General features: G+C 38.9%; 1 protein-coding gene across 6 annotated transcripts in view; it reads right to left on the reverse strand.

Annotated features, from left to right (window-relative positions):
- kif20ba (kinesin family member 20Ba) overlaps positions 1-12,374 on the reverse strand; it is a 65,848-nt gene extending 53,474 nt beyond the window's left edge. For 5 of the 6 annotated variants that reach the window (XM_025002061.2, XM_037973623.1, XM_025002060.2 and 2 more), the window contains exons 1-14: positions 12,260-12,374; positions 11,699-11,804; positions 9,717-9,806; positions 9,458-9,580; positions 9,226-9,364; positions 8,799-8,974; positions 7,108-7,162; positions 6,018-6,221; positions 5,022-5,133; positions 3,713-3,784; positions 3,430-3,576; positions 3,129-3,291; positions 1,084-1,233; positions 887-1,000 (exon numbers count right to left, since the gene is read on the reverse strand). In XM_025002061.2, the coding sequence (XP_024857829.1) occupies positions 887-1,000; positions 1,084-1,233; positions 3,129-3,291; positions 3,430-3,576; positions 3,713-3,784; positions 5,022-5,133; positions 6,018-6,221; positions 7,108-7,162; positions 8,799-8,974; positions 9,226-9,364; positions 9,458-9,580; positions 9,717-9,806; positions 11,699-11,800 (1,647 nt within the window). In that variant the 5' untranslated portion in view covers positions 11,801-11,804; positions 12,260-12,374. The remainder of the gene's footprint in view (positions 1-886; positions 1,001-1,083; positions 1,234-3,128; positions 3,292-3,429; positions 3,577-3,712; positions 3,785-5,021; positions 5,134-6,017; positions 6,222-7,107; positions 7,163-8,798; positions 8,975-9,225; positions 9,365-9,457; positions 9,581-9,716; positions 9,807-11,698; positions 11,805-12,259) is intronic. The other variant, XM_037973622.1, reaches the window with a different exon arrangement.
- Between the last annotated feature and the right edge of the window lie 587 nt (positions 12,375-12,961).

Raw genomic sequence — 12,961 nt, forward strand, 5'->3', positions numbered from 1 at the left:
TGGATGGATGGATGGATGGATGGATGGATGGATGGATGGATGGATGGATGGATGGATGGATGGATGGATGGATGGATGGATGGATGGATGGTTTCTTCAGTAAAGTCTGTTTGAGATACAGAGCTCCAAAGAGTGATTGGGGTTTCTCACTAGTTTTACCAAAATCCCATTGTGATCTACAGGGAAATCCTTTTTTTTTCCTTTGCACATTTTCTGTGTGATGTTAGGATGTATCAAAACCAAATGTTATCGCACACTATTCCAGACCGAGCTGCATGTTTTGATAGGAGTTTTAGTGTGGCTTTCCCAAAGTTGAAGGAATAGGAGTGAACTGAAAAGTTTGATAAACAAAACTTGGAGGGGTTGGATGGATTTAAAAAAAAAAAAAAAGTAATGGCATTTCATTGTTGATACAAAAAATGCATGTACTAATATTAAAGCACTATACATAGAGTTACAGAATAATAAATTCTTTCCTGATCAGTAGGGAAAATAAAGAGCCTGAGCTCAAATGCAAGTAAGACCAGTGGCTGCTCCGATCTGCTGTGGGTTATAACTCTGGGCAGTTTGAAGCATGACTCTTAATGAGACAGAGCTGAATACAAGCTGTTTGTGGACAAAACGCAGGCAATGAAGAAGCAAGCGTTAAATATAAAACAGTCAATATCCAGTACCCAGTTTTCAGATATGATAATGTGCCTCAAGGGTTATTGAGTAAATATTGTTTCCAAATCTTAGTTTGCATTGTAACAAAGCAGCAGGACCAATCTTAAGACCCCAAGATATTGTGTTGACTTGTGAACAGCATGTCTCTTTTGTAAATTATGCTTACACTGCCTTCAGATTTTCTGTGAAATCCTTTTTTGTTAAAATTTATATAACTTACCTGATGTGTCTTTTTAGAAATGTTGATAATATCATTTTCTCCATCGTTTCCTGTCTGATCCATGGTGTCCTCCAAGAAGCTCACCAGGTTCAGGAGTTCCTCGTTTTCATCCTCCTGAACAGACACCACACAACATTATGAAGTTAATTTGGGGAGGAAAGAGGCCATATAAAAAGTCAAACTTCAACAGTATATACCTGAACATCCTCCAGGCTACTTTCATAACCAATCAGGGAGCTCCCCTTGCTGCTCGTGAAAGCCTTTGTTTCAGAAGTTTGAATGAAGGATGTTTCACTGCTGGATGTCTGAGGCATGATGGGAGGAGGCCTGGAGGACAAAACTACAACCTGGAATCAAACAAGTACAACAAATATTAACAGTTATTGATTTAGATTTTTTTTTTAGTAATTAATATCAGAACAGTTTGCTTTAAAAGTAAATATATTAACTAATGGGATGGTGTGCATCTAAATGTCAATGGGGAAAATATGTAGACTGTATTAAGCTGAATGTATAGTAAGGCTGGGTGGTACACAGACATTTATTTCATACAAGTATTCTTAAAATTAGGAATAAAACCTGACACTACAGTTTTTTTTCTCCAATATATTCTAAGGCCTTCCTTCTTGCATGAGTCAGTATGTATAATCCTCTTTACTGGGCATTTTACAGAAGGAAAAGCAACTATAGACTGTGGGTGACTGGATGAGCAGCGATGAGTCACAAGAGATGAATCTGGGCAAGGTGACGATGCAGAACTTTTGTTTGGTGCCGGTCCAATGAAATTTATGAAGCTGACTGCCTGAAGAAAACATACATTTCCACAGTCATTAATGATTTGAGCCTGCATGTCACGTAAATTGAACAGGGGTGATGGCAGTCATTACATCTTCAATAAATGCCAACAACTACATTGAAATTATGGACACGTTTCTTATTCTATCAGCTGAAAGGATATTTGGTGATGACATCATTTTGCAAGATAAATGCATCTTCCCAGAGGGTAAAGAACATAAAAACTGAAAATACTGCAGATCTCAGTCCAGTTAAACATTTGTGGTGGAAACTGAAGAAAATGGTCAATGTCAAAACTTCAACCTGCAAAGCTGATCTGGAAACAGCAATAAGAGACAGTTGGAGGCAGACTGATGAAGAGTACGGTTTGTCATTAGTGAGGTCCACACCTCAGAGAATTCAAACTGTTAGAAAGATCAGAGTTAGTGGAACCTACTAATGGGGCAGTGGTTTTCTCTAGATTCCATTTTTTTTTCTCTACTTGATCTAAAAAAAATAAAAGCAACTGTGACTGAATACAACAGCTATATTTCTTTTTTTTAAATTATTGTTTCTTAACACCAGAAGATTGGAATTTTGAAAAATGATAGTTTTGTGTCATGTCTGTGATTTATTTATTTTTTTTTATATACAAAATAAAATAATTTAAAGAACATCCAAGAGTGGTGATCCCATCATTTTTGCCAAAGGTTGTAAAACTGGCTTTCATGTGGACAGTGACACTGGTGCTCCAGCAGTTTCTGGTTCATGGCAGGCAGATTGTTCTTAAAGACTCAAACCAATTATCTCTCCTTCCTAAATGCTTATATAGTTCTTTGAACTTTCCCCATTGTCCTGAGTATTGAATATTGGTATGCGTTATTAAACAAATCCTTTATATGCTAGAAAATTTAAAAAACAAACAAAAAAAACCACCTAAATAAAATCCACAATAAAATAGACCTTGTGCAGCAAAGTCTTGTTTTTAAAAAATCATTAAAGTTATACATTCTCTAATCTATCCACCCTGGAAAAAGAACGGTTTAAATAAATTGTTAAAAGTCCAAAATAATATGACATTCATGCCATTTGGGGGTGGGAGTGGCTCAGGAGGTAGGAGTTCATCCTGTAACTGGAGGGCTGATGGTTTGAACCCCCGCTCCATCAGTCTCAGCCGTTGTGCCCTTGGGCAAGACACTTCACCTGCCTTGACGACTGGTGGTGGTCAGAGAGTTTGGTGTGGCCGGTGTTCTGTCAGCCTGCCCCATGGCAGCTGTGGCTACAATGTAGCTTACCACCATCAGTGTGTGAATGAACTTTGGGGTCCTTGGACTAGATAAAGTGCTATACAAGTGCAGGCCATTTACCATGTCCATGAGTGGATGAAAACCTTTGACCTTTTGACTGTATATGATTTTCAGACAGTATTACCCAGCTAAAGTACAGTAAAATGATAATATTTTTGCACCTTCTGAGCCACGGCAGAGAATTTGAGGGCGTTGAGCGTCTCATCGTACATGGACGCGCACTGGTTGATGTTGACAATCATGCAGGCTTTACCTCGGCCGCAGAAAAAGCCCTGCAGGTAGTGGGTCAGCTTACTTTCTCTGAAGGGAACGTGCTGAAGCAGCCTGAAGGAACAAAATGAACAGAAAGCAGGATGGTGGTAAAACCCTGTCACTGCAGCAGTCGCTTGTGTTCATCCCATGAGACAGCTACGAGTCTTCAGATAGAAAACAAAAGAGAGATACAGAAAAGGCAAATCTCACTTGGCCTGTTGGTTGTGCCGCAGTGCGTTGATGCATTTCCCTAATATGAGCAGCGAGGTGTTGATGTTTCCAGCTTCTTTCAGACGCTCCCCTTGATTCAGAGTCTTTGCAGATCGCTCCGAGCCAGCCAGATCACAGAGACATAACCTGGAGAGAAAAAATATCATTTTCTTTACTTAATGTTGCCAATGTTGTACTCTCCACACATGCAAGTGTTTTTATTGTTACTGAACCTTACCGTTTTATACTCAAGCACATGAACAAGACGCATCATTTTACTCACTCGCTGCTTGTGTGAACTTGTGGAGTCTCAATGTCCTCAATCCTCAAGATTCGAATGGTGAAAATACTGTGACTGCAGAAAAACAGAAAGAAAATCAGTAATCAGATTTTAAGCACATAAACATCAAAGAGGCTTTTAAAAAAATGTAGCATGAATAACTGCAGTTTTAGAACCTAAATTGTAACTCATCAGCTGGTTCAGCAGTCACGTCCCAGAAAACTACTGATTGGGAGCAAATGAATGCTTTTATTGTCATTGTACATTCAGTCAATGACATTATGAGTGCTACTATTATACAGTGCATTAAATTAACATAAAAGTAGCGAGACACTCAACACACGTAATGCCAAAATAAAACCCTTAGACACAAGACTAGGGGCTTTGTGTTTATTGAGAAGAATTGCTATACTTGAACAAAGAAATAAAACTGAATCTTTAAGTTCTGGATTTAATGGATTAGTGGAGTTTGCCGGAGGGTAACATTTCACACGGATAGTGGCTGTGATGGGAACAGTATTTAATGATGACGTTGGCTCCGGAGAGAATGTGACTGTTTACAATGTCGGTGAAGGAGGGCCGAGGACATCAAATCAGTTTTTGGGATAAAACAAGCAGGACTGGAAAGTTGCAGTGCTCCTGCAAACTGAACCCTGGACTGGTTTCTCTCAAAGACTTCCAAAACTGCTATTGATCAGGAGCAACAGATTTGATCAGATTTGAATTTGTACCTTGGCAGCTTTAGTTGTGTAGCCATACTTATTGGGTACAAAACAAGTCACCTGCCACAGGCTCTGTTCTCACCTCGATAACTGCTGCAATGTTGATTTTATTCACTGGAGTGCAGTTTTGAAATAAAAAGAAGATGATTGAAAATGATCAACTTATGTCAGCTTGCTTGGGATTTGAGGGGCTGGAACCTCAGGTTTAACGTACTACAGGTTTTCACAGAACCCACTTACTGGAATACCCTCATGGACATTTTACAAAAAAAATAAAATTGCAGTTCTATTCAAATCAGGCATTAGGCTCCTAAAATAATATAATTTATTGTGTTTTCCTCAAAAAACAAGCAGGTTAGACTGTGCTTTATCTGCATTTTAAACAAGCAGCATCTGTTTCAATACAGCTGCACTGTCAAGAGACTGTACCTGGCACGAGTATTTGACCTTTTTAACAAGTGTTAATCTTAAATATTTGTTCCAAAGGTAAGCCCATTACGATCATGGTGTATAATAATGTTGACTCTGAAATAAAGCGCAGCTTAATCCTGTGCGGGGTTGTGTGGAGATCAGATTAGTTTGGTTTTTACCTCCTGCTGGAGAGGTGATTGAGTCGAGTGGAAGAGAAGCTCTGGTTCTTCCTGCCCAGTTTCACCACTTTGTACACTTCTTCAGCACTGTTCACCTGCACCCAGCGCAGATCTAAACACACATGGAAAAAAATATATTTATGATATTTACTTAACAGCTGAAAGAATGCAGATGTAGAACAGAAAGTTTTTTTTAAAAATAAATAAAATAGACCTTTAAAAGGGGAAATGAAATGTATTATTAAAATAACTGTTTAATAACAAATTAATGACTTGTTTTTAGAGTTTTTGTGTCAGAATCCTGAGGAGGTTACTGTCTCAGTGTTTATCAGGGGAAATGAAAGCAGAAGAAGAAGGTAGTTTCGTTAACAAAAGTGCCGCTTTACAAACATTGTTTTTAATCTGGAGTGATGCTGTCGGGAACTGGAGCCCCACATTTCACCAGACGAACCCCTGAACTTTACAATGATGTCACACAGTCTTTAAGGCGTTTCCCGTGCAGACAGACAGAGGTGGCGGTCCGACAGGAGGTGGTTTTGAAGGTTTATATATCAGGTGCTCCTGTTCAAAACGACCACAGCCCATTTGGTCACCTGACTTTAGGTTGTAATATTCACACAGCACTAAACTAACCAAATCCATCAAACTTTCTGAATGGCACAGCTGTTGTAGTTTCAGGTTGGTTTACACTTAATTACAACCAACTGAACCATTTCACCCCCACACTATCTGTATTTGCTGTTTACCGCCTTGTTCACATTCCAGTGTTTGGCACGTGACGCGTCACACTTCTAAGTGATCATGGAAAATGTCAAAGAGACTCTAGTCATTTTTTCAATCTTTTATTAGTTTAAAATTAGAGTGAATTTCTTAAAATGTGAGACTCTGAAAACAAGCACCTTCTAATCTTCGATTTATGTTAGCTTCAAAACACTTTTTATTTCCCCTTTAAAGTCCTGTATAAAGACTAACTGTTCACTTCCGCATCATTCAGACCTTTGACAAAGGCGTTTCCCTGGATGTCCTGCGACAGCCGCAGCGCAGTCCTCCTCAGGGCCCCGTTGGGGGCCACCTCCAGAAGGTCGTGGATGTTCTCGTTGTAGATTTCACAGAAAGAAACCCAAACAGAGAACTTAGTGTTTGCTTCAACCTTCAGGCTGATTTTATCTTCTGCTGAAGATGTTCCTGTCATGGTGGAGCCTGAAAAAGAAAAACAGTTGAAAGTTTTCAATAAAACATCTGACAGGTGCCAACGGTGCTTCTGCTTGAAAATCCAGCAGCCATCTTTTTTTTCCCCTCTAAAGACCACTAGTAATTGGAACTTACTTTTGTAATACTCTAATCTGACAAAAGGCCAATGTTTTGATGTATAAATTGTAAAAACAAAAATGTAAAGATGAACTAGAGCAAAAGATAACCTTCAGCTGGTGGCAGATCAGGGTTGTATTAAATTAATTCCTGAACTGTAAGTGTCAGAGGGCTCTGATGGTCACACCGGTTACTTCTTTAAGGTTCTGTTGTGTTTTAAATAGGAGCTAACAAGTTGATAAGACTCTTTAAAATCGAGAGCCCGGACACAATGGAAGTTGTGTGTGTGAACTCTGTACTCTGGGGGCATTTGAGAGAAAACCATAGGTCAGATAGCAGTGAGAAAAAAAATATATGTTTCTTTCTACAAACATGTAATGGTTGTGGAAATGTAAAGAATTTGCTTGCACAATGTTTTGGAAAGTTTAGACAGCTCGGAAGTTAGCGTGATGACATCTGTGGTAAAATCTTCAAAACTCATGAAACTTCAAATGCAATTCTGTAAAAACCATTAAAGATAGCCAAATGTCTGTTCAATCACGTAAAGACCAACTTCCTGTGACCTGTTCAAGCTTTGAATGATGTTTCTACAGTGAAGTCTGTCTGAGTTATGGATCTCCAAAGAGGGCTAGGTTTCTCACTTGTTTTGCCAAATTCCCTGTCCAAAGTAGCAGCAAACCAAAAATTGTGACAAAAATAGAAGAAAAACAGAGGATATAATAATGGTGCTTTAGTAAATCAGTATTTGAATCTTTTCTTAGATAAACACAAAACTTACCATCAAGCAGAGTCTGATTGGTCACATTCAACATACTGGTGTTGCTCTTCTCACTCTAGAATGACACAAATGTTATTAATCCATTAGACACGAGTTAAAAATACAATATACCACCTCAGAGAACCATGCTTTGTTGAACTGGAACTGTCCAAAAGAAAGAGCACTAGAACTATAACCAAAAATGGAGCCATTTAAGAATTTAAATCTCTAAAGTTAAATATTAAAAAAAAAAAAAAAAAAATTTGAAGCAGTCTCTTTTTTTTAAATGCCTTTGTTTAGACAATCATCGAAACTAGTAACACTAAAGCCTCCCCAGGCAGTCAAACACATGTAGCTCAGCATCAAGACTTTTAAGGAGTAGAAGTTCTCCATCATCAGCACTTCCTCTCTGAAACAACTAAAACTTGACCCAAACCCTTTTGAATCCATTTCATCTGTACACTTTGTCTTAATGATTAGATTTGTTTAATGCTACTTTCCTGTTGTCTCCTGCAGCCCTTTGGATTTTTGAATGTACTTTATAAATAAATCTGAGCATGTGGTCAAAGTACCACACAGAAGCAACACAAAAACAGAAACAGAGGAAAGAAAAGTACAACCGTCTAAAAGAAAATATATTTTTATATTTTACAAAAGCAACAACAAAAAAGTAGCTCCTTATTTAGGCCTGGAGACTTCCTGGTACTGTAATTTAGATATCCAAAACATTTTTTGGTTAAATGTTCTTTCCTTATCTCCTTTTCCTATGAACAGTCCTTGAAGGAATTTATTTCACTGTAGTTTTAGACTGAGATCATTTCATGCTGAGGAGGAGGAGAGATGTAGTCATTTTGGTCAAACCTTGTAAATTACGCCACATTCTCTCTCGTGCGATATTACAAAATGTGTTAAGGTGCAAAGTGTGTGTTGGGAACAACTCTGTTATCGCCACAACTAATTTTACCTCAATATCTGTAAAACTGACTTAGCTCTAGACATTTTTTGTGTTCGCTGAGATTGATTAGCGGTGGTGGCCATCTTGAACTGGGTTGACTCCAAAGGTTAATCAGTTTAAAATGTATATCCAATGATTTGTTTCTCAGAGTTTCCTTAAAATCTATCTTGTGGTTCATGAGATATTTTGCTAACAGACAGACAAACGAACACACAGACATGGGTAAAAACACTATTACACTTTCGCCTTTTGACCGTGGGCAATAAAGAGGAACACGATCAATCCCAAAAGCTTGAAGTAAAGATGAATCGCTGTTGAAAAGGTGCTCTGCTAATTGGTCTTGTTTTGCTTTGCTATTAGTTTAAGAGCTCCATGACAGCGATCCGTCTTTGTGCATTCATGCTGTAGCTGTTTAAGAGTGGAGTCTTCCCAATAAGGAAATCCATCACAGGTGGAGCCATCCTGTTGGTGGACCATCTATTTATACGGACTTGATGGGAAACTGTTTGACTCCCAGAGGAAGGCTTCTTTGAGACAAGTTATAAAAAGACTATAAATAATCCTCCAGGCTGCCTTTAAAAACCTTTCCAGGGCATATCAGATACATTTTTAAGGCCATCACTGTCATGTTCATCTGCTGCTTAGATATTTAATCACTTTAAACACCAGCTGATTACAAGTAGCTTTAATCTGATACACTTTATTTCAGCTGTTCCTTCACCAGCTGCTCCGACAGCTCTATTGAGACGCTGATTACCTGTCTCAGGAGGTTTTTCTTGAACAGTGCTTCCTCGACCTGCTGCTCCCTGCTCAGCCTAGTGAACTCTCTGCAGCGGTGAGGTTTCACACTCGCACCCGGGTAAACCTGCTCATCGATGCTGCTGAAGATCACGTCAAGAGACCGGGGCAGGACTCCGGCGTCGGAGTCTGGACCTTCAGGTGGCAGAAACACGTCAATAACTGTGGTAGGACGTTGATCTCAAACGCTCACTTTGGGATTTAAAAACTTAATCCTTAATGCACATCAATTCTCTGTAAATTACAGAGGGTTAATGTGCATTTTAAATATAGGGTTTCTGAACTACTGGAAGCTCGTTTTTCAGTACTACATCCTAAAAGCTCTAAAATATCGGACCTAAAAAGAGCTGTTGCAGTTTTAAGTGCATGAAGGATTTTGCTGTTACCTAAGAACGTGAAAGTCTTGCCCGAGTTTGTGACTCCGTACGTGAAAACCAGAGAGTTTCCTCCTTCCAGAACATCTTTCACCAAGTCTTTCACCGTGCCTTCGAACAGCTCGTTCTGTGTCGTCTGCGGGCCGTACACCTTTAGGGAGAAGTGGAAACATTAAGATCATTTCCTTTTAAAAACACCGGGACTTCTCAGATCAGATTTTAACATCAGCCGGTAAGCGCTGACCTTAGAGAACTGGAAGCGCTGTCCTGTCTGTGGAAGACATTTTTCAGAACTGAGTCTCGCCAACAGGGACAAACTGGGGGGCTTCAGAAGAACTGTGTCAGGGGGCTCGATGGTAACACAGTCCTGCAAAAAAATAAATAAATAAAATATGGGTTCTTATGATCTACGGTATGACTCCTTTTTTGAGAGATTTAATATTAACTCAGTAAGTAGAAGTAAAAGCCCTAAACAGCTTTAAAGTTAGAGACTTGTTATTTACCTGTGATTCTCCACTGGTCCTCTCTGCTGAGGTGAAGGGTCTGATTCTGAGGTAAACCTGAAGGTGCTCTCTTTCCTCCATGCAGGACTGCTACAGGACAAAAATATTATATTGTATATCATTAAATACGAACCAAAATTTGAAACCATATTGAACTGATTTCCTTTGGTAGGCTTAAGCTCAGTCAGTCCGGGTAGACAGAAAATAAACTTTTTTTTGTGATAAAAAATAAATATCTACACCATAAACATGCAGCCACCAGACACTTACTAACAAGCCCACCTGATTTTTCTAACCTCATCAAACAACATATTTTGATAGAAATTAGAAAGATCTTTTAAAGACAAATCCAACACAATTTGAATTTTTTAAAATCGGTCTACTGGTTGCCAAGTTATTGTCAAAAAAGGATCATCAGAATGGGTCTAAATTAATCCAATTCTTAAATAGGCAGCAGTAGAAAGTCCTGTGTTTAAATTCCTAGAACTTCCTGTTCTCACACCAGGCTGAAGCTGAGGAATGTCTCTTATTGGCTGTAAATTTTCAGATTATTCCTTCATGGATAACACATTAGCAAAGCTGTCGAAAGTGCCAGCTCCCGCTCGCAGATTTTATTTATGTAGCTTATGAAATGTTTTATTTCATCTGAGTTGAGAAATGAATGAAGGAATTAGCTTGATCATTGCCTGACCCAGTTAGCTACATCGCTACAGTGCATCATTTATTTAACGGATTAAGAACATATAGAGGATGTATGGGTTGGGAGCGCACAGGCGGCCTTGCTACACTTACAGCCCACTGAGCTCAGATTGCAGCACTCTGATGGCTTTTCAGATTATCAGTTAAATTAAACAGCATCTAAACATTGTCCAACCTGATAAATGAATTTGTCTTTATCAGGGGTAGGCAACTCTGGTCCTCGAGGGCCACTATGCTGCATGTTTTCCTTGTTTCCCTGCTCCAACACACCTGATTCAGTGGTTAAATTACCTCTTCAGGTTCTGCAGAAGCCTGTTTATCACCCATTGATTCAAACCAGGTGTGTTGGAGCAGAGAAACAAGGAAAACATGCAGGATAGTGGCACTCAAGGACCAGGGTTGCCAATCCTTGGTCTATATTAACGTTTCAGTAAAGACTTCAGATGTCCAAGTAAAGTTCAGACTCACACACTAAACAGTAACTCAGTAGTGTTTTTTTGAAGGTCTAACACTCTCTCACAGAGACACTAGCTTTTTCAGTGGTCAGAATAATATTAGTCAGTTCATTTTTACTGAATAACTACTAATAAACCTTTATGCTGGGAACCTTTCCTATTTATGATTTGTGGTCAGTGCAAATTTCCATTATTCCAACCCATTAACAAAGAAAAAAAAAAAGTGTTTTTTGTTTTGTTTTTTTTAAAGGGGGTGACTCAACCACTGTGATGTCCAGTCCTGATCCTGGAGGGCCACTGTGCTGCATGTTTAAGTTGTTTTCCTGCTCTTCAAGTTCTGCAGCAGCCTGGTAATCAGTCCTTCAAATCAGGTGTGTCAAAGCAGAGAAACATCTAAAACAGTGGTGTCCAATCCTGGTCCTGGAGGGCCACTGTCCTGCATGTTTTAGGTGTTTCTCTGCTTTGACACACCTGATTTGAATGACTGAGTGATTAACAGGATTCTGCCAAACTCGAAGACCTGCTGAAGAGCAGGGAAACATTTAAAACATGTAGGACAGTGGCCCTCCATAACCAGGATTGGACTCCACTACCAGGTAGGAAAACCAGATAATAGCTAAATCAGCCCTCAGGGAAACACTCCCCAGATTGATAGACAGATAATGGCTAATGCCTTTCTGTTTTCTGACAAATCTGCTTTTATAGAGGAGCTCACTAAGGAGGAGTTATTTAATGCACCTGGCTGATATGTTCCCTCTTAACTCCTGCTAAGCAGTAAAGATGGGTTTCATTTTCCAGACACCCTTTCCCCCTCCACCTCAGCCTTACCCGCAGATCCGGTGAGGAGATGAGCTCCGACCTGAGCTCATTCTTCACATCTTCAGCATGCCCTCTTCTGACAGCCTTACTGTTCAGGCCCGAGTCCGTCATCTTTCTACAGAAGCACGGAAATAAACGAACACATTAAAAGGAAATGCGGCGAATCAACCTTTTGTTTTCGTAGCAGCTAAATGGAGGCTCAAGTCCAAACTGTCACAAACTAATCCTTTCAGCCAAAACAGTAAGCACTAACTCCCCCCCCCCCCCCAAAAAAAAAGGCCTGAGTGTTTTTGTCACATAACGCCAAACGCTCCTGTCTTTTTATTATTCGTTAGCATTTATTCACACTAACTTCAGTCTTCAGACTTTCAAAAAAACAAAAAACACGAAGACGTCAGGCTGCCTGAGCTAGAGCTAAGTTAGCATTTAGCTCGAATTTTCACCTGACGTCTAACTGCCGCACCTGTCAACGGTTAAACATACAATAATTCCATTGAAGTGCGCTGAATTTTCTGACAAATGACACTGCGTTTATATTTCTGTTCAAATCCCAAGTATAAAAATACTTACCAAGTAGCTCTAGCCGTAAAACGCATCACGTAAGAAAAAGGAATGTACTTATTTCTTTTCAGCTAAAACACAACAGTCAGTCGCGGTCTGCATTTGAAACGGACCAATCGGATTGAAGCAGAAGCTACGCATGCGTCGTAACTCTGAGGCGTTCACGACACACTTTTGAGCTCGGAATTTGAAATAAGAAGGCATTAAAAGAGCACTAAGTGACAAGATGTCGTGTAAACATGACGTGAAGTACACTAATAAATTCACCGTGTATATTTATTTGATCGTTTTCTCATTATACGCTGTTAAAAAAGTTGTTTTTTTGTTTTGTTGTTTTCCAGGATTATTAAAAAAAAAAAAAAAAAAAAAAAACTGGTACCGTAAATCTATCAAGCTGTGTAATTCCGGGTTACATTCAATGTAATTCAGGTGATTTTTGTTGTTTAATCAGATAAATAGAATATCTTTTGGAGACTTTAAACTGTAGTCTTTAAAAAATGTATACAAATACATTAAAATTAGTCATTATCACTCTATACCATGTGACATGAGTTATTTGTATCTTTATACCAGTAATTTATATATGATCATTATCCCCCATTTAGTAAATTTGCCATTCAATATTTCCTAAATGTATTTATTCTGCATCGTTTTCCTTATGTTTCTGAAAGGAGGGATGAAATTTTAAGTAAGTTGAGTAAATTTGTAATT

This window comes from Kryptolebias marmoratus, linkage group LG22, assembly GCF_001649575.2.
Source record: "Kryptolebias marmoratus isolate JLee-2015 linkage group LG22, ASM164957v2, whole genome shotgun sequence".
NCBI lineage: Eukaryota > Metazoa > Chordata > Actinopteri > Cyprinodontiformes > Rivulidae > Kryptolebias > Kryptolebias marmoratus.